The 26,969-nt window shown below is 40.2% G+C and overlaps 1 protein-coding gene across 10 annotated transcripts in view; it reads left to right on the top strand.

Moving 5' to 3' along the window:
• The window catches only part of SNX24 (sorting nexin 24), a 141,186-nt gene that overhangs the window by 23,273 nt on the left and 90,944 nt on the right, over window positions 1-26,969 (top strand). For 4 of the 10 annotated variants that reach the window (XM_046666906.1, XM_046666907.1, XR_006889388.1 and 1 more), the window contains 3 exons: window positions 3,488-3,554; window positions 17,881-18,071; window positions 21,291-21,355. The exons of 1 other annotated variant lie outside the window; for it this stretch is intronic. In XM_046666906.1, coding sequence (XP_046522862.1) covers window positions 18,014-18,071; window positions 21,291-21,355 — 123 coding nt within the window. In that variant the 5' untranslated portion in view covers window positions 3,488-3,554; window positions 17,881-18,013. Of the gene's footprint in view, window positions 1-3,487; window positions 3,555-17,880; window positions 18,072-21,290; window positions 21,356-22,159; window positions 22,295-26,969 lie in introns of those variants that run through there. 5 more of the 10 variants (XM_046666910.1, XM_046666913.1, XM_046666912.1 and 2 more) reach the window with 5 other exon arrangements.

The following is a 26,969-nucleotide window of genomic DNA, read 5'->3' as shown; positions in this document are numbered from 1 at the left end:
ATTTAGTGCCCTCTATCTCATCTCTTCCGTGGTCTGGTGGTTAAGATATGGCACTCTCACCACAGTGGCTGACTTCATTTCCTGGTCAGGAAACCACACCACTTGTCTGTCACTTGTCACACTGTGGCAGCTGTGTGTTGCTGTGATGCTGAAAGCTATGCCACCGGTATTTCAAATACCAGCAGGGTCACCCTTGGTGGATAGGTTTCAGCGGAGCTTCCAGACTAAGACAGAGTAGGAAGAAGGACCTGGCCACTCACTTCCGAAAAAATTGGCCGTGAAAATCCTACGAATAGCAGCGGAGTATTGTCTGATATAGCACCGGAAGGTGAGAAGATGGTGCAAGAAGACTGGGCAGGGTTCCTGTCTGCTGTACACAGGGTCACTAGGAGTCAGAATCGACTGGACTGGCACTCACAGCAACAGAAAATCTCCTCTCTCCGTACCTTTCCACTTGGCACTTCCTGCCCTACGTGCCTGACCTCCTCCCCCATCCCTCAGTTGCTGGAGGATGGGGCTTTCATGCCTCAGAGTCTCATGTTCTTCTGCCTGCAGGAAGCCTATCCCAGTCCCCTGCCCGCAGTTGGTAATCTTGTGTTTTCCCTTACCGAACCAGTTCTAGTTTCATTTCCTCCCAGTAGCCAATGGTGAGATTTTCCCTTTTGCCCTGAGTTTTCTTCTTACTCCCTAGTTTTCAAGGCTACAAGCCAATGAGTAAAGATGCCCTATGGGAGCCCTCAGGCCGTGCTCTGAAAGGTGGCTGCCACAGGTCGCTGGATGTCCACTCTGTTCAGATGATGCTGCAGACTCATCCTGATTCTGGCTTTTCCTGGACAGGAAAGCCGGAGGGGTGCACGATACAGCAGAATGAGGGCTGACCAGGGAGGGTGCATGAACAGCACAGCCGCACTGAGCCACCTCTGCCTGAGTGAAGGAATTCCTAGATAATGAGAGAACATCCTCCTTGGGACCAGGGGAGGGAGAATGGAGTGGCGCCGCTTCCTTTTTTGTTCACAGAACTTGATCTATAGGTTTCTTCCCTCCAAGTGCCTAGTTGGCTTTCAGTTCAGTTGAAGCGCAGGATGGGCGAGGCCAGCTGTGTGGCTGGGGACCCAGCGGCGGCGTTCTAGAGAGGTCAGGAGAAGGAGAGGAGAAGGGGCCTTGGAGAGAGTGAGGAACCTTTGAGGAGCAGTTTCAGTTGGGGGGATGGAAGTCAGAATGAGGAATTAGGCCGTGAATTAAGGAAGCTGTAGAGAGAGTGTGAGAAAAATGGAGTGTGGCCCTTTCAGATGCTTTGACAGGGAAAGGAGGGAGAGAAATCATAGCAGCAAGAACAGAAAGCAGGGTTGGACCAAGGCTTTTTCTAAATAAGAACACAGACAGTGGGCATTTCAAGGTCAAGGAAAGGAGGCAGTGGTGTGAGCGCCTGCGGGTTTGGAAAGGAGAGGGAGTGTAAGCAGGAATGCAGCTGCCTGGGAGGCGACTGCAGCTCTGGGCGCGGCTTTCCCTGCCAGATTACAGAGTTGCCTTGGTGAGTCAGCCCTATAAAGTTGGGGGTTAAGAGCTGAGTTTAGAGCAGCGTTGACCAGTAGAAATATAATGCGAGCCACATTAGGGATTTAAAATTTTCTAGGAGCCGTATTTAAAAAAGTAAAAGGAAACAGGTGAAATAGCCCAGTAAATCCAAAATATTATTTCAACATATCATCAATACAAATATTGTTAATGAGATATTTTATATAAATATTTTTAGGAATTCTTTGAAATCTGGTGTGTTTTTAGATTTGTAGGATACCCCCATTCGGACTAGCCACATTTCAAATGTCCGGTAGCAACATGTGGCCAGTGCTACTGTGTTGGACAAGGTAGATTTAGAGAATAGAAGGGGTCCACTTTACAGCAAAACATGTAGTGAGGCAGGAGTAAAGCTGTTCACTTTGGGGAGCTGAAATCTCAAGTTTTAGCTTCTTTAGCTACTGTTGAGAATTTAATCTCACTATTACTTGTCTATGCTGTCAGCATGAGTACTCTCCAGGCTCTTGGTTTCGGCTCAGATGAGGTAGATTGTGCTCGTGGCCAACCTGTCCTTAAGTAGGTGGAGCTGTGGAACTGGGAAGCGGTATTAAAGAGGGCTCCAGTCACATTTGGGGCTCAGTTCCCAGCTCTTCCACTTACTAGCTGTGAGTCACTGGGCCAGTTACTTTACCTTTCTCTGCCTCGGTTTCCTGATCTCTAAAATGGGGATAGTAATAGCAAATTTTATATAAAATTCTATTATGTCTTAGGATTGTTGCAAAAACTAACTGTGGAGGGCTGACCTACACTTAAGGCTAAACAAATAAATTTTAAAAGAAGTTGTTTAGATTACTTTATTTGAGTCCATGTTACTCATCATTATAGATTTTTTAAAAAACTTTTCCAGGGACTGGAACTTTATGAAATGTTATTTGAAGTTGGAGTTGAAACAAAAAACTACCTCCTTCAATCTTGTGTTTTTCTTAGGAAAAATTTGATAACATGAAGTTTCACCTTTACTAAATTAAAATACGTGAAGCAGTAATCAATATATTATTCTTAGGAGCCACCGTAGAGAGTGGGTGATAGACTCTTTAAAAGCTTTCACGAATGCAACAGCAAACTTGAGTTTGCAAACTCCGGTGTTTCTGAGAAGTATGCCACTGACATAAGGCAGCTTTGTTCTAATTGCATCCGCATCTGGAAAAACTTTTTCATTAAGAATATCAGAATGAAGAGGCTGTTCCAATGAAGCTGGGGATGGTGGGGAGGGGAACGAGGGAAGTCGAAACCTTGTAAAAGCTGCTGCCTGTGTGCCCTTATCTGTCAGTCAGTGTCCCATTATTCAAACGAGCTTTTACAACAACCAGACAGCTGGAGCCCGTCAGTAAGTGAGGATGCAGGAACTGCCTGCCTGCTATGTCCAGCTCAGCCCTTCTAACTGAGCCCAAAGTTGACTTTTGCCTATAAAAGTGGAAAATGGGCCTGATAAAAATGTTTAGTCTGCAGGGCCTTGTTTTATTTATCATATCAGAAAAGAACAATGTTTTGTTGTGTTGTGGTCAAAATAGAAGGCGACCTTGCTTGTTCACAAAAGCTCAAATCCTGGAGATAAGGGGGGCAGAATAATAGAGTACAATAGAAAGAGTAGAGTGTAATTATTTGTAGCTTGTCAAGTGAAGCCCTTTCAAGCCCCAAGTGATTCAAATCTGGGAACTCGGCACAATTCTGTAAACGAACCACAACCAGCATCAGAGAGATCTCCCCTGGCCCACAGACAGCGCTGAAATTGCATCAGTTTGTCATGCACTGAGCATGCCAGCTTCACACAATATCATTTGGTTGCAAATGGGCCTGCCCCCAAAGCCCTGAAACGCATTCTCTAGTATCTGACTCTTGGCCTGCGATTTGTCATGTCCCCGCTGCTATCAGTGTACAGTAATTTCAATAGATTCTGATGGTTTCCTTGTAGAAACACAGGATGCATCTGGTTTGGGCGTAGGACATGGGAGAGGCTCTTCTGGCTGAAGACAACAAGAGTGAGTGCAGAAAAACTGGAGATTCATTTTAGTTCATTAAAAATTGGTTTTAGGTTATAGAGTTGTGTTTTCTGAGTTAAAAAAAAAATTCCCTGCACAGTTTAATAGCTATAAAATTTACTGCATGTTTTTATCTTTAAAGTAAACTCTTTAGAAATGTAATTGTGGCAGCAGTCTCAACTTTTAGAAGTCACAGCTGTAAGGATGGAATCAGTCGAATGTGATAGTTTGTTTAGCCCGTTGTTACTCCAGATGTGGTCCATGGGTCAGCAGCAGTGGTGAGAGCTTGTTAGAAATGCACACTCTCAGGCCCCACCCCAGATGTACTGGAATCGGAGTCTGCGCTCCCACAAGATCCCACGTTAAAGTTTGAGAAATTGAGAACCTCAGGCTTAGAGCATGGGCTTCGGAATCAGAGAGATCTGTGTTCAAATGCCAGGTTTCTGACTTAGTATGTTTGACTTTGGGCAATTCAGTCAATTGTGCTAAGCTTCAGATTCCTCATCTATAGAGGGGAATTATATAACTACATCATACGGTTATTTTGAGGATGAAATTAAATTATAAATATGTAGATAGAGATATAAATATCTCTCTATATACAGTGCTTGTCATAGAGAGCACATGCAATAAATGAAAGATGTATAGTGGTACCTCCATGGACTTTGCCTTAAGAGCATTAAAATTTGTCTAATTGTGCAACAATTCACTACAAATAATTTCTACGGTATAGGGATTATGAATTTTGTAGATGAACCATAGCTGACTGTGGCTAAATTTAGTGTCCCTCCCCACATAATCATATATCTTGTTAACTTTTGTCACCCGGTGTCATTCTGTCATGATTTAGAATATGTGGCAGAGCCATGGGCAATGCTGGCTACCTGGAGAGGTGTGTAAAATGCACTCACTGACTCCTGGAGATTAGGCTGGGTACCGTGTCAGTATCAGCCAGGTTCTGGTTCCCGAGCCCTCCCCTTGGCCTTCCGCCCCTGCCCGACATGGACGAAGCTCCGGGCCTTGTTTCTATGCCCGCTGTGCGTGCTTAGGGCTCTCTGTGTCCCCGAAACTTCCTGATTTTCACGGGCAGGGGTGCAGGCACTTTTTCCTAGTATGGACTTGTGGGAAAAAGCAGAGACAAAAATTAACAGCCAGATATAAAACAACTTATTTTTTTTCTTGGAAAATACTGTTTTTCTCTTTCTTCCCCCCGCAATTAATCTCTCAATTTCTGTCTGTAAATGTAAAATTTTCAGGGTACTGGCTTTTAAAGTTATGAATAATAACATAAAAATGTAGTTAATTAGGTCACCCAGATATGCAGTTTATTTCCATATCTGGATCAGTGAGGGAAATGGGGGTGGGAGGCTATATAGGGAGAAATGGGAATGAGGGAGGAATTGGGGAAAGCAAGGCAGAGAGACAGAGGGGTGGGGTGTGGGAATGGATGGAGCAGAGCAAGGGAAAGGGGAATGGAGAAAGGTGAAACGGAGGACCGAGCAAGGGGTTGTACAGACCGAGAGGAGGGTCAGCTGGGCTCTGAGCTTCGTGCATATCAGTTAAAAGGTAGGAGATAACTTGTGCATATTTCCAAAAGGTAGGAGGTGACTGTCCTGCAACACGAGTTCCTAATCTTGAGGTTGCATGTAAAGTCTTGCATGTATGTGTGTATGTGTTTCCACAGAGGTCTCCAGATTTTCCAATCTGTGACCCCAAGAAAAGTTGAGAATCACTTACTCCAAATCACGCCTCCAAATGACTTTCCTGCCAAAGCAGACACTGTACTTGGAGTTGTATTTCTGTATATTTAAGGGTTTCCTTCTTTGTTAAGCACTGTTATTAAGTAGTAGCATCTTTCTGTATTTGTTCATATATGGCTAGTATCTAGTTAAATCTCTTGATGTGTCTTGAAATGAACAGATGGCATATCTTCCTGAATATTACCATGATACTTTTTCTTTTCAAATTTTAAAGTAACTTGATTAATTGCTTTAGTGATGGTTAGCTTCTGCCATAACTCTGTGAACTTCTGTTAATGCTTGTGCATTGTATTAAAGTGTTAATGCATCCAGTAAGCTTTCAAAACTGTCAGAAATGTATTACTCAAGATTGTCACATCATTGATTCTTATGTTAGAACTTTGCTTGGACGGATTGATAAATGTTTTCTGTGGTAATATCATTGGTTCTGTAGAGGAAGCAGATTTAGTGTCAGAGTGTTAACTAACATGGTTTGATTTATTCAATGGAATATATAAATGTCCATTTTAACTTATGAAATTAGGATTTGGAAGTCTCAGATATGAAACACATTTTCTAATTTTTCCCTTGGTTCCTGTAGGAATAAGTTTGTCTGACATGAGCTCTGGATCTTCTCTCTGGTTATTGCTGTATTGAATTACCTTCAGTTGTTTCTTTATCTGACAAAACATATGGCAGACAATTTCTCTCAAAAATCTGTACTCAGTAATTACAGCCCCAACAGCAATTAATTCACCTTAAACTCTAATAATAGAGAATGAGCAATAGTGGCTGTAAGGTATGTCAGGTGACAATTACGAGAAAGGTTCTGACAGAAGAGTGGAGGTGTGGGATTGAATAACAGGTGTCAGGGGGTAGGTTTGCTGTGTGGTTACCAAGAGTGAAGAGCATCTTTCTGCTCTTAAAGTTATTCATTATGTTTATCTTTCTCTGGAGCAAGGCAAGAACCTTTGCACACCTTAACTGCTGTACCCTCCCATCCCATTGTCCTTTTTATGTGGGGCAGGATATAGAATTTCTCTTCAGACTTTTTAAACAAAATTATTTTAACAAATCTTTTATCAGTATCTGTACTCACCATTTTTTCCTGCATCCCATTGTTTCCCTCTGAGTTCATGTTTTATTTGTTGAAGTATAGTTCATTTAATTTTAAGCAAGGGTCTCTGGGTGGTAAACATTAATAAACTAAAATAAATTAAGGTAATAAAAAATAAGGAAGGTCTTAATTTTGCCTGTAATCTTGGTTGATAGTTTAGCTCCATTCAGAAGTCTGAGTTGACAGTCATATTTCATCAGCACTTTGAATATATTACTTCCTCATCTCTTGGCATCTGTTGTTGCTAATAAGAAGTCTGCAGTCAGCCTAATTGTCGTTTATCTGTAAGAAATCTGATTTTCTTTTTAATAGCTTTTAAGACTTTTCTCCTTATCTTTGTTCGGCATTTTCATGCCAGTGTGTTCAGGAGAGAATTTATTTTTATTGATCCTTCCTATCACGTTTACTTTTTTCAATCTGAAGACTCATGTCTTCATTCAATTCTTGAAAATTATCGGCACTTGGAACTACTTTTAGATGTATGCAGAAGCTTCTCAATCTATCCTTCATGGCCTTCTGTTACTCTTTCGTACTTTTATGTCCTTATCTTTCTGGCTGTGTTCTGGGTATTTTGCAAGATTTCTCTTCCACTTCACCAATTCTCTCTTTAGCTTTGTCTAATCTGTTGTTTAACTGAAGCACTGAGTTCTTAATTTCACTGTTTATATTTTTCATATATAGTATTTATATTTGATTCTTTTTCATGTCTACCTGTGTGTGTTTTATTTGACCTGCTTTTGTTAATAATTTTTTACTGTTTTTAATGGATGTTATTTCTTCCTTCATCCTTTTGAGCATGTTAAGTGTCCTTAAAATTTTTCAGTTGGCTTTCTTATTTGCATTTTTCCCCCAATCATTGTTTGTTCTCATGTGCTTTAGAATTTTAGTTTGCAGACTTACTTTGAGAGAGAGTTCACCCTCCCTCCATGCCTTGAGCCTCCACGTCTGGTGGTTTGGTGGACTCCTATCCCCTCTGCCCTGTCCCATCTTCCTGGTGTCCAGTTCAGTGCAGGCAGCTATCACTTAGTGAGAGACATAGGATGGTACAGAGGATGGCCAGAGACAGTATAGCGCAAGTTCTCTGGAGCCTGACAGCCTGAGTTCAAATCCTGGTCCTATTGATTGCTTGCATGTTATTTTGGGCATATTTAACATTTTTTGTGCTTCAGTTCCTTGTGTATCAAACGAGGATAATGGTAGCATCTAACTTAAACTATTGTTTTGATGATTCAGTGAGTTGGTGCTCAGAGGAATGTCTGGCACATAGTAGGCACTCAATAAATGTTCTCATATATTGGGAATATTGCAGATCCAGATGAAGCTAACAGGATTTTTGCCCAATACTTGGTTGCTTAACTGCATCAGCCACCTCCTGCTGCCTTGGATATGCGGCTTTGTTTAAGCTGCAGCTCTGGGTGGCAGTAACAGTCTGCAGTTTCAAGCAGTAAGTGATCCTAGTTCCCAAGCTGTTTTCTCTCAATATGGACTTTTGATCCCCATTTCACCACAGAAAACAAACTACCAGCCGCCTATGTTTGCTTCTGGTCTTGGAGTTTGCAGGTCATAGATGTAATGGGACCAGAGGGGATATATTTATAACTTTATTTTTAAATAATTTCATATGTACAAAGAAATTGCAAGAATAATACAAAGAATTTTCATTTCTGTATACCTAGATTCATCAATTTTTAACATTTTGCCACTTTTGCTGTATCATTCTCTCCCCTACCCGTCTCTGTTACATATATGTAATTTTTTTCCTGAACCATTGGAGAGTAGGTTGTGTACATTATCCCCTTTGCCCCTCATTATTTCAATGTATATGTCATAAGACAAGAATATTCTCTTAACATAACCACAGTAAAATTGTCAAATCAGGAAGTTTAACAATGACACAATACTTTGTAGTCTATATTCCAAATTTTGTCATTTGTCCCAATAATGTCCTTTATAGCATTTTTTTTTTCTCCTAGCACAGAAGCCAGATACACATTATATTTGTTTTCATGTCTTTTTAGTCCCCTTTAGTCTGAAACTGTCTCTTAGCCGTTTTTTGTCTTCCATGAGATTGTCATTTTTGTAAAAGACAGGTTAGTTATTTTATAGACTCCTTCAATTTGGCTTCATCTGATAGTTCCTAGTGGGTAGCTTCAGGTCGTGGATTTAGGGCTGGGAAACTCCCTTAATGATGCTGTGTCCTTCTTAAGGTGTCACATCCAGATGCACATGGGATCTGCTGCCCCTTATTGGTGATGCTAATGTTGACCAACTGGTTAGGTTTTGTTGGTTTTCACTAATGTATATTTACTATTTTTCCTTTTGTAATTAATAAGTAACATTTGGAGAGACACTTTGAGATTATATATTCTCTTCCTCATCAAATATTTTCTCCTTGACTGAGCATTCATCGATGATTCTTACCTGAGTACGTTTTGACTGTGGTGTTGGCAAAATGGAGGTTTTCTAACTCCTCATTCTGTCTCTTTAGCAAAGAGGTTTCCCCTTAGAGGGGATTTTTAAAGCATGAACTTACAGCCCTGTATTGACCATTAAAGTCCCCAGTGTTATCCTTTCTTTGGCTATAATTAATTATTTTTAAGGAAATGAGACTTAGATGAGCAGTGAATTTAACCATAATCCTTTTTGTGTCTATTCAAAAACGTTAATTATTAGTTGTTATAATTAACTTTTCTTTACTTTCTCCCACCTTTCAAGAATAATATAGTTCAGTATATACCCTTCCAGACAAAGTGCAATCAGAACATAATTATTGTTCTGCTGATTTCTTTTTCACATTGAGGATTTAGGTATCAAATATTTTTGACCTTACGAAACTTTACCCAACACTTTTTACCTAAGAATATTTTTTTTCTGGTTGAAATTGTTCAAGAGTGTTGACTTTTAAAATGCTTATTTTTATTTATTCTAATATTAACATAGGCTATGTTTTAAAATACTGATGAAAGGTAACTTTAAGACCTCTCTCAGGCAAAGTGTTAAATACAAAAAGCAAGTTACCAAATGCTATGTACAGTAGGAGACTATTTTTGGGAAAAAAATACCAAATCAATTTTATTTCTATAGCTATGCACACCAAGTTGATAATCATGGTTACACTTGGAAAGATACTGTTTTAGGGGTGGGAAAATATGGGAATTTTAACTTTGTTTCATTTGCATTTTTTACAGTGTTAATGTATCCGTACTTTTTAGTAAAATAAAGTACAATCCATTTTTTTAAAGTATAGGTTTTGCATTATTACCTTACAAAATTTTTGGTTGTCTCCTCCCACACTTATTGGTATTCCAGCAATAGTAAATTCTCCCAAAAAAAAGCCTCTCATTATTCTGGATAAATTTATCTGGATCTTCAAGTTTGGCTAAAAATTAAATTGACTTTGATCTACTGACTTTTTCAAACTCTTATTGTTATGTTCAGCTATGTTATTCTTTGAATAGACTTTTTTGGGCTGGCCAGGAAAATTAACGTTTCTGTGAAGAAATGTGTTGTGTTAGATATTGACTTAGGAACAAGCATAAGAACAAGGTGTGTGAGTAAGTTGGAGACTGTCTAGTGACGAACACGGTGCTTCTGTCAGGGAAATAGGAATTGTGAGTGAGAATGTGCGTGTTGTGAGATCAAAGGCGGTAAGTCTGTACAAACAATGGAGCAGTCATAGCAGCAAACTTGGAGTAGGACCTACAAACAATGGTGTAGTCATAGCAGCAGACTTATTTCTTCTTGTTTTTTCCCCAATGATTAATTTTGAAGAAATACTGACAGTATAATACAAGGAACACATTTTGACTCAGATCATCAGTTGTTAACATTTTGCCACTTTTGCTTTGTTCTCTTTCTCTGTCTCTCTCTCCACACACACACACACACACACACACACACACACGCACACACACAGAGGTTTTTTTTGGATAAACCCTTTGAAAGTAAGTCACACGCTTACTTTCACCTCTGAATCACAACATTTCACTCTTTGAACCCAGTGGTTAACTAGAGGAATTACCTTTGCCTGAATAAGCTATTTACATTGATAGATGCAAAATGGTGATTTTTCTAATTCTGTCATTTTAGATTTATTAACTGGCATTCTTCTGTGAAGAGGAGCTTATCCCCTTCTTACTTCCCCTCTGGTATCTTTAAAGATTCATGAGTTTTTGTTAATTAACAGTTTTTTCTAGTGTTGTCATTATTCTGTTTAATAGCCAAATTGTCACAGATTTGTCCCATGGAATCTTCTTCAAGTTGTGTCCTTCTGACATGACCCCATTTGTCTTTAATCACCATTTCTTGCTGTCCAACAAGATATGCAGGTTCACCTTATCCTTTCCCAGTTCTAGACTTTTCCAAGGACCCTTCCTTCCTTTTAGTGGGAAATGGTGTCTAGAAACAAAGATCTGGATGCTAGGTGCAGTATGATTTATCAAGCAAGTAATAAAGCGTGCTTTCAGTACATAAAACTAGGAAATATAGTTAGTATATATTTTATATATACGTCTATATATTTAAAACTATGAGTATATACACATATTTTAAATTATAATATTTCACTTCATATGTCTTTCTTTTTCATACATAAGAATTCCAGCATTTCAAGACCCAGATTTATTCTAACAATAAACCTACTAAATAAAATTGAAGATTTTGTGCAATCATTTTTGTCTTAGAGTATGTCCCATTTTGTTTGTGTAGTCACAGTACTGTGTTCAAAAGTTACTTGAATTTGGGCCGGCCTGGTGGCGCAGCAGTTGTATGCGTGCGTTCCGCTTTGGTAGCCTGGGGTTCGCTGGTTCAGGTCCTGGGTGCGGACGTGGCACTGCTTGGCGGGCCATGCTGTGGCCGGTGTCCCACATATGGAGTGGAGGAAGATAGGCATGGATGTTGGCTCGGGGCCAGTCTTCCTCAGCAGAAAGAGGAGGGTTGGCAGCAGATGTTGGCTCAAGGCTAATCTTCCTCAAAAAAAAAAAAAAGAGTTACTTGAATTAATTATTTACTCTTTTTGTTATATTAGAAATTTAACGTGCACTTAGGTTCTTTTTATATTCAATTGGTGAGTTTGTGTTTTTCCGTCTTTTTATTTAACTTAAATTTATGAATACATAGAAAAATTTATTTGGTTTAAAACTATATAAAAAGGTTATTTTTGGAAAAGTCTTGCTCCCCTTGCATCCTATGCATGTATCTATAGGTAAACCATTTTTATTAGGTTCTAGTTTATGCTTCTTTTGCTTTGCTTTGTGCAAACATACACACCCCCCGCACACTCACTTATCCCTAATATATCTCCATTTCTTATTATATTTCCCTTCCTTATTTTTTCTGTCTTAACAAGTCATGTCCTATTTTATAATCTTTTTTCCTTGGTTATTTTTTTCAGCCACTGTATCCTAGAAAATGCTCCATGTAAGTTCATAAGAATCTTCCTCATTTGCGATGGCTACATGATACTTCACTGTGTGGCTGGACCATAGTTCATCCAACTAGTGTCATGGACGGGCATTTGGGTGTTTTCACTATTTTGCTGTTACACCTAATGCTCTTACAGCAAATTTTTTATGAGCAACTGCTATAGACAAGGCCTTGTCTTAGTGCTGCTTGGTGAAAGATTGAAGAATAAGGTGTATTTTCTGCCCTTGAAGTGCTCACAGTCTGGTGGAGGGAAGTTTTCAGAAATGGGCTAGGAAGAGAAGTGGCCCAGTACCAAGTAGTTAAATAGAATTTGGATATTCTCAGTATTCTCATTATCTGACTGCAAATTTTCTTAGAAGCAGGATAAAACAAATATATGGGAGTACATATTATGCTGTACTTTAGCTTCCAAGTAAAAATAAAAAGAAACCTTTTAAGTTGAGATACGTACTCTTCAATAAATCAGTGTTTAGTAAATTTGCGCTACAATTGCTAGATTTCATTAAATCGTTTTAATCTAACAGCACTTTCTAAAGGTAAAATATTAGGGAAATTTTTCTCTTACTGATGTTATTCAGCCAAAATAGTAAGTCTCTTTTATTTATTGTGTCTTTCTTTTTTAATTTTATTTTTATTTATTTTTTTTTTTTGAGGAAGATTAACCCTGAGCTAACATCTGCTGCCAATCCTCCTCTTTTTGCTGAGGAAGACTGGCCCTGAGCTAACACCTGTGCCCATCTTCCTCTACTTTTTGTATGTGGGATGCTTGCCAAACCGTGCCGTGTCCGCATCTGGGATCCGAACCAGCGAGCCACGGGGGACGACACAGAATTTGCGCACTTAACCGCTGTGCACCAGGCCGGCCCCTATTGTGTCTTTCTTTTTAAACTTCTTATCTCACTTTCATTCCTAAAAACAAATACGGTTGCACAGCCCATTCATCGTTTTGGGGAACTGGTTGCCTTGGTTTACAGTGTATTTGTTTGATTTTTGAAATACAGTTTTTAGAGTCAAATGTTTAGTGCATATCAAGTCAACATTCCTTTTTAGTTCCATGCATTTATTAGATGGTATTACAGAATATTTAATGTGGATGTAGAACCCCATTCTGAATATATTGGTGTTACTACATTCATTGCAAATTATGTGCAGTGCATTATCTGTATGTCATGATTACCGTTTTAGTTTTTGGTTTGTGGTTACACCTGGCCTATACGTCTTGGCTCAGGGACCTTAGAAACCGAGCACGTGGAATCCTTGGTTACAGTTTTCTAACTGACTGAACAGTATGTGGCCTCTTTCTTTTTGAGTTCTCCTGCTTCACTGTGTAGGTTTGTTCTGCCCTCGTAACTGCCCATTCATTGCCCGTTCCAACCTTGACATTCATTCTGCAATGATGAACCCCACAAAACCTATAGATACTAATTTCCAGAGAAAGTTTCAAATAGATACTCTGTATATCTGAAGGACAGTTTTGTAAATTGTGTTAATTTGTTTTAAGAATAGCTTATATTTTATTTTATTTTTTTATTTTTATTTTTTTGAGTAAGATTAGCCCTGAGCTAATATATGCTGCCCATCCTTCTCTTTTTTGCTGAGGAAGATTGGCCCTGAGCTAACATCCATGCCCATCTTTCTCTGCTTTATATGTAGGATGCCTGCCACAGCATGGTTTGATTAGCAGTGTGTAGGTCTGTGCCCGGGATTCAAGCCGGTGAACTCTGGGCCGCTGAAGCAGAGTGTGCAAACTTGACCACTATGCCACCTGTTTTATTTTAATTATGCCAAAAAAAATATGAAAAGCTTAGAGGGCATATATATATATATTTTTTTTTTTGGCGGGGGTAGGGGTGAGAAAGATTGTCCCTAAGCTAACATGTGTTGCCAATCTTCCTCTTTTTGCTTGAGAAAGATTGTCCCTGAGCTAACATCTATGCCAGTCTTCCTCTGTTTTGTATGTGGGATGCTGCCACAGCATGGCTTGATGAACAGTATGTAGGTCCACGCCTGGGATCCAAACCCATGAACCCCAGGCCGCCGAAGCAAAGCTATGACCTTAACCACTACGCCACCAGGCTGGCCCCAAGATTATACAATTCTTTTTAATTGTATAAGAAATGATGATCTTTTGTTTTATCATGTATTAATGTTTTTTCCCCAATTGCTTTCTTATAATTCATTTCATATTAGTATCTTGCCTTCATGCTACTTAATTTTTAATGGTTTATATAATTGTGAATAACCCTAGTGTGCTACTTTGCTTTCCATACATACCATTTCAAAATAATATGAATCTTGTTTATTGGTTTTTGGAATCAATTTATGGATAGTGAGTGAAAACTTGGTGGTGATGTCAAAACAATATAAATGTTAGGAATTTTTAACAGTATAAAAGTAAAAGAATAGCTGATGAATGGGAGAAGGAGGTAAGAAGAGGTTCAGGGAGAAATTTAGAAGTACACATGAGGATCTTGTAGAGGGTTATTTCATGTTATAAAAGTAACCAGTAGAAGAACTAGAAATAACTTCCAAATATTGGGGAGGGGTAAGCAAAGTGAGAAGTAATAGAATGAGCTGAATTTTCATCTTTTGTACGGGGGTCATTAGACATTTTTTAGGGTTGAAAAATCAAAAAGTAGAAGAATATGTATATTAATCCAGTTCTGGAGGTGACTACCAGAAGACTTAAAAGTAGAAACGTTTTTAAAAAGGAGTTGCCTCTGGGTTGGAGCAGGGAACCATTCATTGCCTTGGTTTATAATGACTTGTCTATGCATTTGATGTGTCCCTCTGTACACAAGTTAATTTAAAAAATTTTAATATGTATTTGTAATAGAAAGTTATAGACAGTAAAGTACAGAGAAAATAAACCTAGGGAATAGGTTTAGTCATTCACTTATCCATGATTAACTTATCCCATTTTCATTAATTTTAGGTAAAACATGTCTTAATTTTAACATGATGTCATCTCTAACTAATGTAATACATTAGAGCCAGGTTTAAAGGGCGAGTGATTTACTGGTGGAGAGTTCATTGCTGTTTGGATTTAGAAGTCAGCCCTCCTGAGATAGTTCACACCACCTCACATCCCATATCTTGGGTAGGGATGTAGGCACCTTTGGGTCCTGGTGACTTGACACAGAGCCGCAGGTGGGCTGTCTTCTTTGTGTAAAGGCCCTCAGCTGGGGATCAACTGTCACCCCCCTTAGGGGAGAGTTTTCCCAAGTGTTCCTTGAGTGCCACCAGCCACTTCCTTTCCAAGTCAGTGCCCTGCTTCAGCAGTTGTCCCTGCCACCCCCACCACGCCTCTCCAGCTTGCCAAAGAAAGTCTCCACTTCTCCTTATTTGAGCCAAGATAGGGCTGATTTCAAAATAAATTTCACCCAGAAACAAAAGGAGAAGCCAAATACAAAAGCAAAAAATGCAGCAGGATAGAAATGGGTGAGACTGCGACACAGAGTTGTTTGTTTGTTTGTTGTTTATTCTTAGGATAATGAGGTCTCAGATCTTGGGCATGCGTCGTAATGCCCCTCTTCCATACCCGTGGCAGACGTTGCTAACTGATCCCAGCCCTCCTTTCTGTTGACTCAGCCTTGGAAACTTAGCAGTACAGTGTAGCCATCTTAGTCAATCAGATTTGGCATTCAAGATGCATATCCTATTCTTAAGATAATTGTCTTCTGTCAACAAGTTGACTTCGCAGAGGGAGCTTAGCACGCACACATTCGTGGCATTCTATCTGGTTCTGCCTGACTGAAACCGATTCAGTTGCTGCTGGCTAAGGCTGGGTCTGCTCTCAGACCTTGGTGACCTCCATGGCAGTCACCATTCCTGTCATCTTGGAAACATCCCATCCTGTCCCAAACCCTTCTGTTTCTATTTTAAAGTTAGACCACCTTAGTTCTCCAGATTTCTGATGAATGCTCTACTTACTTGCCCATATTTTTAACACCTGCTTTATCTCCAGTTTCTTTTTCTCTCTTTGGCCAAATTCAACAATAGCATGTGTACAGTCAGGAAAAAAGTCTTGTAAGTCTTGCCTTGTTTCTGTGATAGACCACAGCCTATTTATAATAGGACACAACTTATTTATAATAGGACACAGCTTGTTTATAAAGCAGCTCACTCCTCCTAACTACTCTTTTCTTGGTTTATATGATTTTTAAAAATTATCACGTTATGTGACTGCCCTCAACCAAACATATTGACTTTAGTGAGGTCTGAGGTTTAACTCCAACCACTAAAAATAAATGGTTATGGCTTTTTGAAAATGTGAACTGAATGCTTAAGCAAAGCCTCCAGAAACCCTATGTGTGTCAGTCTCCTGGTGCTCAGTAACTTAAAACGGAAACATGGCATATGTGGCCTTTCTTCTAGCTGATTTCTAATATCAAGTCAATACAGCATTTTAGAATATTTTACTTAATTAAAGTGTCATTTAACATGAGACGCATGAACATATGCATTTCAGAGTCCTCTGCCCATGCGTGAATTTTTGGATCTTGTCTTCATTGCCTCATCAGTATGCCAGTAGGTGTCACTGTGTACATTAAATGGAAATCAAAGATGTCATTAAGTGTATTTCCAAAATTAAGTATCATTAAGAGAGTTTTTTCAAAAAGAGAGCTCCCAACAGTAAGCAAGCATATTTTTACCCCTTCCTTTTTTTTATTTCAAAAAATTATCTTCTTAGGCTGTTTTCAGAAAACATAACACCTTTCCCCCATCCTGCTGTCTTACTACCTTATATGAGCTCTTACATACATGTAAGCATAGTTGTTTTGAGTGCATTCATAAGAACCAGAAGACAACACATAGCCTAATGTATTAGATTGAAGGGGTGGATCGTTTTGCACTTGTGTGTGTCACTCTCCTGGTATAGAACTGTATTGCTAGAAACATTTTAGGGGGAGGAGGGGTAAGATTTCTTCACTCCAGATATTTAGTTGTGACAATACAAGAGTGTCTTTAAAAATCTAAAAAGATGCAGTGAATACATCTGTGTGTGTGCAGCTTACATATTTACCACCTGAAGATTTTTTTAACAGGTATTTTTAGACAGTATATATTTATTAGGCTACTCCTCAGATTTCTGGATTTTTCTGTAACAAACTTCACTGATCATGTTTTCTATAATGTTAGCAGAATTTAATTGTTTAAATATCTGAGATTTTTTCTGTGGGCTCACTCTTCTGCTCACCCCTTCAAAAAATGAAAATATTTGACTTTTTGCCTTCTATTGCTTTTGGGCGGAAAAAAGCAAGATACCCACGTATTCATCTATAAACCTTTGATATTAAGGTCAGCAGTGTCATAGAATGCTTTCTTCAGTTTAGTAATGTAAATCAAGACTGTACAAATGTTCCGGAAAGCTCTGTGTGTGTTTGTGTGTGTATGTGTGTGAACATTGTGTTCTGTTGTCTGAAATACTCATGTGTGATTTTCCCATTCAGAAGAACATTGGTGTTCCTTTCACGCAGAGTGACTTAGAGAAGGCTCGTGGTGGCTGAGAGTACCTGTGTGAAACTTCAGGGCATACATGCGCTCCTGCAGAGTCAGTGTTAACTTACTTTCGACCTTATTTTCTCTTATATTAATAATAAAAACGGAGGTATGTTCCTTCTATCTAATGGCAAGGGGAAAATTGGCTGCAAGACATAATACATATGCAATTAAAATGCAGTGGGGCTTACTCAGAATTCCTTTCCATTTCTAACTCTTTAAATCAGTAATTAAAATCCCAGCCCTTGCAGGCGCTGTGGTACACTGCAGTGAGCCATGCACCCGGGGCCAGCGGGTCCGGGCTGCAGCCGATCCACCAGCGCTCTGGCTGTGTATTTCTGGGCAGAGCTCAGATTTTTCAGTTCTCTGGTCTGGGAAGAGGGAGACAGGTGTTGTTCCGAATGTTAAATATGAGTTTAGCTGAACCAATGACATTTCGTTTCTTAAAAGCAAAAGTGAAATCAAAGTAAATATGGAAAAATGTAAACATCTGTTAAATCTTGATGGTGGGTAGATAAGTCTGTTTATACTGTTTCCTACCCAGAGACTCTGATCTAACTGGTCTGGTTGGAGGCCTGGACAGTGATACTTCAAACGGTTCTTCAGGTAACTAATGTGCAGCCAGGATTGAGAACCACTGGTCTACAGGGCTTCTTACTACCAAGCAGACAGGCCAGATGTGGTTGATGGAGCGGTTTCCAAATCTGAGTCCAAGAACTGGTGTCAAAGAACCTTGTAAGTGTTCCCTATCCTTTGGTGGGTATGGGATGGTGGCTAGAGGCTTACAGTATGGATGCATGGTGGGCGGTGGGTGTCCTGGCCTTTTTTTTTTTTTTTTTTTTTTTTTGAGGAAGATTAGCTCTGAGCTAACTACTGCCAATCCTCCTCTTTTTGCTGAGGAAGACTGGCCCTGAGCTAACATCCATGCCCATCTTCCTCTACTTTATACGTGGGATGCCTACCACAGCATGGCTTTTGCCAAGCAGTGCCATGTCCACACCCGGGATCTGAACCGGCAAACCCTGGGCCACCGAGAGGCAGAACATGTGAACTTAACCGCTGCGCCACTGGGCCGGCCCCATGTCCTGGCTATTTCTGAGAGCTGCTTTTTCTCCATGGTGTTTCCCTTGATTTGAAATCTTTGCTCTTTTCCATTCCTGCTGGATTAACTTTCACCACCTGCTGCCAGCCTCCACCCTGAGATCTCTGCTCCACCTGAAGGAGCCCAGTCTCCTCTGCTCTTTCATCGCTGTAGTCTTCAACATCTGCCTGGCTGGAAGTCATGGTGATTTTGGAGCTAGAGTAGTAAATCCCTTGCTGTTGGTAGGATTCTGGCGACAGATGATCTGAGTGGAGGGTTGGCACTGACTGTAGCAACAGTAGCTTCAGTGAACTTATTTCTTTAGCTATCATGAAGTCAATGGAAATTTACTGTTTGCACCAGAAAAAAAATTCTTTAACATATAGTCTATCAGAAATGCTTCTGTTGAGTAATATAAAGTTCCTTCAACACTTACATGAGCATTGACTCATTGCTAGGTGCTTCCCAGAATGATGAAGTAATTCAAAGAGATCTTAGTCTTCAAGGACCTGTGTATCCTCTTATGAGAATAATTCTCATGATGGCGGGGGCAGGGTGGGGGGTACTTTTTCTTATTAAGAATGATTAACTCACTGGTGCAGAAACCAATGGCCTTAGTAGAAGCAATTTTTAAGATGTGAAAATATAAAACCTTTTTAAAAAATTAGGAGCAGGGAACATGTAAGTCTGTGTATGAGAAAGTATGTTCAAATTTCGGTTCTGAAAGGCCATATGGAAATGGGTATTATGTATTATTAGAAAGCATAACTGGAGAAAGATAAACTCTCACCTGTCAAAGACCTGAGAGCCATAATTTTATTCCTTTACCCTTATAAGTATTGGTCCTTTTTGAGAGGGAAAATGATCTAGATATTTAAATATTGCTAGTATTTATTATGAGGAACTTTTCCATACTACCTAAGTTTTGGATTTCTTGAAATGTAGTTTGTTTTCTTTTCATTTAGCAAGTATTTATTCTTTTCCTAATTTATGCCTTGTACTGTGAGTGACGCTGAGGAGACTGTAGAAAAGAAATAAAATGCAATTTCCTTCATGTAGGAATTAATAGACTATTTGAAGAGATTGCAGTTACAACAATGAAAACTAGCCACTTAGAAGTTGGAGAAGATCAGGCGGGCCCAGAGGGGCTGGCATGCAGCGGATATTTGGGCATCCCAGCCCTGTTATTGCCCAAGTTCTAGAACTTCTCACTCCTCTGCTGTCTTTGTTCCGTACGCCTACCCCCGTTCAAGGTTTACCTCGCCTCTGACTCTTTTGACTTGGTCTCCTGTCATTGCTCCTTGGACTTGACAAGTATATCTTTCAGGATCTTGACTCTCCGTCCTCTCCCTTGGAGTGTCCTGCACACTTGTTCCTATTCTCTCTGACCTTGACCTCTGGGGGTAAACACAGTGCCCAGTTGGTGCCTGATCTCAGGTCTCTCCTCCACGGTGGCTCATCTGGAATTAGTCTGCCCTGTCTTGCTTCCTACTGGGTGTCTGCATCTAGGTAGCCTGTAGGTACCTAAATTCAAGATGTCCCATGCTGATTTCGTTATCTCCATTCTTTCTTTCTCTCTTTCAAAAACAAATGATATTTTTTTGCCCTCTGTATCTTTGAGTCCAGACATCACCATCTACCCAGGTTCCCAACATAAAATCTCAGGATACTCATCGTCTCTCCCTCATCTGGGCACTCAGCTATTTACAGAAATATCCGTGGTGTCTGGTCCCTGCTCCCAGTCCCCTCCACGTTCCCTGTGTACTCGCAGTGGCTGCGCCACCTCTCTTCTATAGAAGGTTCTCCCTTCTGTGTCCTTCCACGCCTCTTTTAAATTTGCCTTTCTGAATATTTCTGCTGCCTCTTGGCTATCTGCAAGCTGAAGGTCAGACTTGTATGGTTGAGACAAGCCCCTTCCCAATCCTGTCCCAGGCTGCCTCTCCAAGCTTCTCTCAACTGGCCCCCCATCTCCCCTCCCCCAAGATTCAGCCAAGTTTCACCTCATAGCAGTTTGTTAACGTTGCACAGGTAGATCATACCAATTCTGGATGTCTATCTTTGTACTTATTGTTCCCTAGTCCTGGAGTGTCCTCCACCTCTCTGGGTCCGTGTCTGCCCTGTACACAGAGAATCCAGTACCCAGCTCAGAAACTTGCTCCTCTGTGAATCCTTACCTAACTATTCCAGATAGAGTTGGTTGCACTCTCCTCTGCACGTTTAATGTACCCTGTTTATGTCTCTTTCATACCACCCTTAGCCCTGTGTGATGGTCATCAGTGAACAAGTCTGTCCCTCCACAGGTCTGTCAACTCTGACCCGCAGATCATGCTTTATGCTTCTAGTTATCTCCTGTGTACTGCACACCTACACAGTGTTCAGGCCATCTGTGTTGGATGAAAGATAGGCCATGTTGAATGGAGTTTTAAAACTTGGAAAGTTTTTGGCCATATATTTAATGTTGAGTTTTGGTTTGCTTTTTTTTTGCTGAGGAATATTTTCCCTGATCTAGCATCTGTGCCAGTCTTCCTCTATTTTGTGTGTGGGTCACTGCCACAGCATGGCCACCGACAAGTGGTGTACTTCCACACCCGGGAACTGAACCCATGCTGCTGAAGTGGAGCTTGCTGAACTTAAGCACTTGGCCATGGGGCTGGCTCCAAGTTTTATTTCTTAATTATCCTTAAATTTTGGTTTACTGAAGGTACCTGCCCTATGCTCTTATAATTTAAAGCATAATTACTTGTGAATCTCTTTGGAAAGAGTATGTTTCTAAATTTTTATACTATTGATAATCTCCTACTTTGCTACATTTATGATGTCATTGCATTTGGTGGACGATTGTTTCTAATTAAAATACCCCATTTACTACACAGGTATGTTCTGGTTCTCTTCTTCTCCTAGGTATGCAACATTGTCCACTAACTACATCAAAAGTTATGTAAGTATAATACCTATTAAAATTAAAAACGTAGACTTATGAACGTTGTGTCTAGTTGGTCCTAGAATTAAATGGCACAGTAGGGACAGCAGACGTTATATTTGGTTTTTGCAGCCCTTATAAATTCTTGGGTTACATGCGTTCAGTTTAGCATAGTTTCAAAAATTAGAGCAAGAGAAGCTTGGGAATCAGTTGTTGAAGTAGAGCAGTCACCCAATGGAATGTCTAGTTTTGTAAAAAATATATATACATATTATTTATTTAATTATTTTAAGTGTCTAAATGCCTTTTCCTCAAATCTAAAATTATATACTAGGTTTTACAAAATTGTCTTATAGTTACACTTTTGTCTTTATTTTATAGACACTTAAATTGTTGGTAATTTGCATAGTGATCAGATAATTTGGCTTCATGTATTTTGTCCCATTCAACGTGCTGTTTAATATGAACTTTGTGGGGTCTGGCCCCATGGCCGAGTGGTTAAGTTCATGTGCTTCACTTAGGCGGCCCAGGGTTTCACCGGGTCGGGTCCTGGGTGCAGACCTAGCACCGCTTATCAAGCCATGCTGAGGTGGCGTCCCATGTAACAAAACTAGAAAGACCTACAACTAGAATAAACAACTATGTACTGGGGGTGCTTTGGGGAGAAAAAAAAAAAAAAGAGGAAGATTGGCAGCAGATATTAACTCAAGGCCAATCTTTAAAAAAAAGAAAGAAAAATGAACTCTGTGACCAAGGGAACACAGCTAAGGAAGCCACATGTTATTCATTGATAATAAAATTCGTTTTTCTTTTGACTTTGAGTGTGCCTATGTGGAAGAAGACAACCTGGTGCTCCGGGCGTGCTCAGAGCGGCCGTTGGGCATCTACCCAGTCAAGAGCTGCCACAGTCGGCTTCTAGGGGTCTGATGTAGGTGTTAGCTCCCAGGAGTCGTTTAAGTAAGTGTGTGAGAACATAGATATTTCAGTTCGGAAAAGTTCTTCCAAGATCTTAATGTCCTCAGTGGAAGTATATGTTAGAACATACTGTGTATTTATAACCCACATTCCGGCTATGTGGATGTGAAAGCGTAAAGTAGGCATATTTGATTTGAAGCTGTTTTTTGGGGTGGTAGGTAAGGATCCTGATTTCATCCTGAGGTTATCAGCAAGGGGTGGAGAGTGGAGGGAAGTGGGAGACTGGGAGGTGGGAAGAGTTGTGTGGGAAGGTTGGTTTCTGACAGTTGGTTCGTTCTGACAGTGCACGTGAGAGCTCCCACCACCCATGAGAAGCCTGTGAGTCTTGACCTTCACTGTGTTGATTGGGGGTGGCCATCTCAGCCACTCATCCAGGAGGTTTGGTAAATACAGGTACTCCTGGTTAACTCCCTCCAAAGGTCTTCATGATAAAGCATCGCAGCTTGCTCCTGGGAACGCCCGTTTGGAGATCTGCCCACATTTTCTGAACACAAGTTTCAGGTCCTTCTCACTTTCCAACTCAGATATTACTCCTGTCTGTAAAATTACCTGTGTAATTTTGGCTTTCAGATTCAAGGACATTACTTAAGAATTCAAATTTAAATGAATTTTACCTGACCACTCACTATCTTCCTTGTTAAACTCACTCCCATCAGTTATAGTCTAGTCCATTGAGTTGTGAATGTCTCAGGATTAATCATTCAACCACAATTAAGTACCTACTCTGTGGCAAGGACTCAATTAGGTACTGGAGACAGAATTAGAATAACAGCTAAGAGTGAGGTGGAGGCTATGTCTATCAAAACACATACATATGAAACAATGAACCACAAACATGGTAGGTGTATACAAAGAGCTCTAAGACCGCAGAACCTGCATGGAGTGGACTGTTCCTCTGCATTCTTAGAGTGGCTACCTAACTTATCATCCATACTGACATACTTTTAAAGAAAAAGGTGGTGGTATTGATCATTGCGCTGGGATAACAGCGGTAAACCTGGGCTGTCTGGGGACAGCGGGAGTGCGTGGTTACTCTCTCCACTTCCCACCCTGCACCTGGCTCGCTCTGGGTTCCTCCGCGCTGCCGTGCTTATTATTGTCTGCCATCACGCACCTTACAAGATTACAAATTTAACCACTGTCATGTGCCTTATTAATTGTGAATACAGCAGAGTGGGTCTGATTTGAACTAACTTTTTGCTTCCAGTTAGGCCCAAATAGAAAACCTATAAAAGAAAAAGTATTTGGAAAATAACATGTGGCCTGTGGTTCAGAAGCACTGAGTTTACAAGGGCCCTCAGGCATACATTTTGGTCAGGGTGGTTGAAAAAGAAATTTTATTCTAGTGATCTCAAAATCCAAAAAAATGAAGCTGAAGCATTTTGTATGGTGTGATCTGTAAAATGGCAAAACTTATAGTATTTCTTGAAAAATCTAATGTGTTTGAAGTACACTTACCACTTTTGTGCTTTTCTGTTAACTTTTTTTCATTATGCACGCTGGTGCTATAAATAAAAAGTCGGAAGCTTCACCAGAAAATCCCGTGTTCAGATGTGCGTAAACATCCCCCGGGAGGCCTGGCCGGTGCTGGCATGGCCTTCCTTAGGGAGAGTGGTCAGGGTGTGTTCACTGAGCAACTGCACCTGGTGCGTGCTGGGTGGGGCACTGTGCTGGGCCCTGAGGACACCCAGGGGAGACCTAGCCTCTGTCTTCAAGAAGCCTCAGGTCTGAGGGGGAGGCCCACACGTAAAGTAGATCACCGAGCTTGAACAAGCTGTTATTAGAGCCCAGAGGAGAGCTGTGGTCTTTGCCTGAAAAAACAAAAAAGAAACAGAACTGGGCTGAGATGTGGAAGGACAGCTTTCCCAGCAAGGAGGCTGCTGAAGTGGGTCTGAAAACCCTATTCTTGCTCAGACTTCATTTTTTCCCTTGTTAACCCGTGGGTTTTTCTTTCCGTTTCTCTCCATTTCTTTCTTTTCTTCATGTACCCCCTGCCTTGAGTTTCTTCTGTCCTCTATCCTTTTTATTTTTTTTTAACTGAAGCTCTCCATAAGCAGATGGGAAGAAATGAATAATAATAACTCAACATTTATTAGACATTTCTGGGTGTTGGATACTTTGCTAAACACTTTACACACATAATCTCATTTACTCCTCAGAGCAATTCTTTGAGGTCACATGCTGTTAATATCTCCTTTTACAGACGAGAGGCAAGTGAGGCATGCAGAGGTTAAATAACTTGGTGGGGGTCACACAGTAAGTGGGAGGGACAGGATTCGAACCGTGGCAGCCAGCTCCGTCAGTGTACCATGTGTTCTGTGCACAGTGTACTGTGCCTGCATTCCCTGGGTTTGGACACAGGCCACCAGTGCCAAAGCACATGATTTCACTGGTGCTTACCCCTTAAATCATGTTGATTCACAAGGGAGAAAGTTATTCCTTCTCACTTATCTTGTAATCCTGTGCCATTTCCCTCACTCCCCTAAGAAATTCTCCAAAAGTTTTAACTTGGCTTTACTTTGCTAATCTCTCTTTCTAAGAGAGAGCAGCAGGCTCAGAACCTTCAGCAAGAAACATAATTTAAAAGTGAGCATTTCTTTTCATACTTGCCTTAAAGTTTTCTTTATTAAAGTAAAAAGGCTGTTTAAAGAAAAATAAGTCCAAATAGGATGCACATGTGGCCAGGTTGCGAAGGTGGTATGAGAATGCATAATTTGGGAGAATACTCCCGTCTCAAGGGAGGATTTAAAGGGAGAAGATAAAAGCCAGACAACCCTCATGGTAAAGTTTTAGCTTTTTTTTCACTGAGGAGTCCTGGAGGGCTGGTAATTCTGTTTCATTTGCTGCCTTTTGCTGCCTTTTCCTTTTCTTATGTTTGAGGAGTTATGTGGCAAAATATTAGGAGTCTGGCTTAGTGATTCCTGCTCCAGACACACACTGAGTTATAACTTTACAGTTATCTATCTGCGTGGGCAGTGGGAATGGGAAGCGGTTAAAGTTGTTATCTTTGAAACTGAAAGGAACAATTTGTATGCAGAGAACCTTAATCTTTCTTTCATTTTAGTTCTTAGAAATGACTAAATTCTCCCATTTGTAAGTAAATTTTGAGTGTATCTCGAGTTACTAATTTTTGTTTGTTTTCCTGACAATGTCACAAGAATCCAAGAAATGCCCACTTAAACTTCTCAACACACTGGTATAAAAGTTTTAAACTGAGCAGTTATGGCTCGCTAAGTGGTAATTCTACTTTTCTTTTTTAAAGGACAACACAATTAGATTTTCGTAAGATTGAGATTTCAGTGTCTCTTGGTGTATTTGTCAGGACAGATTCACAAGTAGTTTGCAAGTGCTCATGAGCAAATCAGGTTAGCAATACATTGATACCAGCACAAATAGATTGTCCTCATCACCACATAGACAAAACAGTCAGGAGCTGGATTTGGTGCTGTAAGCACAAGTGGCATGATATAATGAAGTTGTATTCCATTAAGCTCTTGTGTACGGGGAGCAAAATGTCATCACCTGAATGTGGCTGCATTTCTGTGATACAACCTCATCTGTTCCGTCAACTAGTTTTGCTCTGATCAATAAGCAGTTTTCTGTGGCCTTTCACTGCTGTCAGATGTCATTGAGTGATGTAAATGCACGTCAGAAACTAGAAACTTGACAGCTCACCCAGAGTGGGAAGGGAGAGAGGAGAGGGAAATCGCTGCAAGAGACATGGTTGACAGCTGACATCTCCTCGGGGTAACTGATTGGATACTGTAGCAGTCGGCGCTCTTCCCGTATAAACACGGAGGAACATGATCCTGCTACGTGTAAAATATAGAACAGATGTTTGAAAATAATTTAAGGGAGAAGTTATTATTGTAAACTGTAGCATAGTGGTTGTGTAGATTGTTTATGTAAAGTATACCAAAAATAATTAGTTGCTGTAAGTTTTTGACTAAGAACAATTAAGGCAAATGAAAATATATTTCCACACATTTTCTCTACATCTACCTCCAAAACTATAATTAAGAAAGTTTGTGTCCGTCCAGAAAGAGATGTAGCCAAAAAGACCTTTATTATAACAGTATCCGTGCAATAGAATATTATGTAGCAATAAAAGGAGGGAAAGGACAGTGTTTATATCCTCATGTGGGAAGATTGCCAAGGTCCACTGTGAAGTGAAAAAGCAGGAGCTAGAACTGTGTATAATGTGCTGCCGTTTGTGTAGGAGGGAAGGACATAAGACTGACATCAGATGTGCACATAGCAAGGCCGAGAGGGTCTGTGGACAGTGAGGCCCGAGGAGGGAGTGCAGGGGGTGACATGGTCACAGCGTGGTCTGGGTTTCGAGGGAGACTTTTCACTCTTTATCTGTTCATATCCCTCCCCATTTTTTTAAACCATATGGATGTATTACCTATTCACAATAGTGAATTATAAAAAGGCATTTGTTTCACATATGAAATTGTTTTAAATACTCAAAAAGAAATAACAGGTAATGGTAGTTACCATAGTAACACAGGACACCTATTCCAAGCACACTCTGGTTAGATTCTTCATTACCAAAGCTAGAAAAAGGCATTCGGATATATTAGAGTGAGGGGTCATTAAATACTGATTTAAATGATTTTCATGTCATTGACTAAAATTTAGGGACACTTAAGTC

This window comes from Equus quagga, chromosome 7, assembly GCF_021613505.1.
Source record: "Equus quagga isolate Etosha38 chromosome 7, UCLA_HA_Equagga_1.0, whole genome shotgun sequence".
In the NCBI taxonomy this organism is placed as follows: Eukaryota; Metazoa; Chordata; class Mammalia; order Perissodactyla; family Equidae; genus Equus; species Equus quagga.
This window is presented reverse-complemented; position numbering and strand designations above follow the sequence as displayed.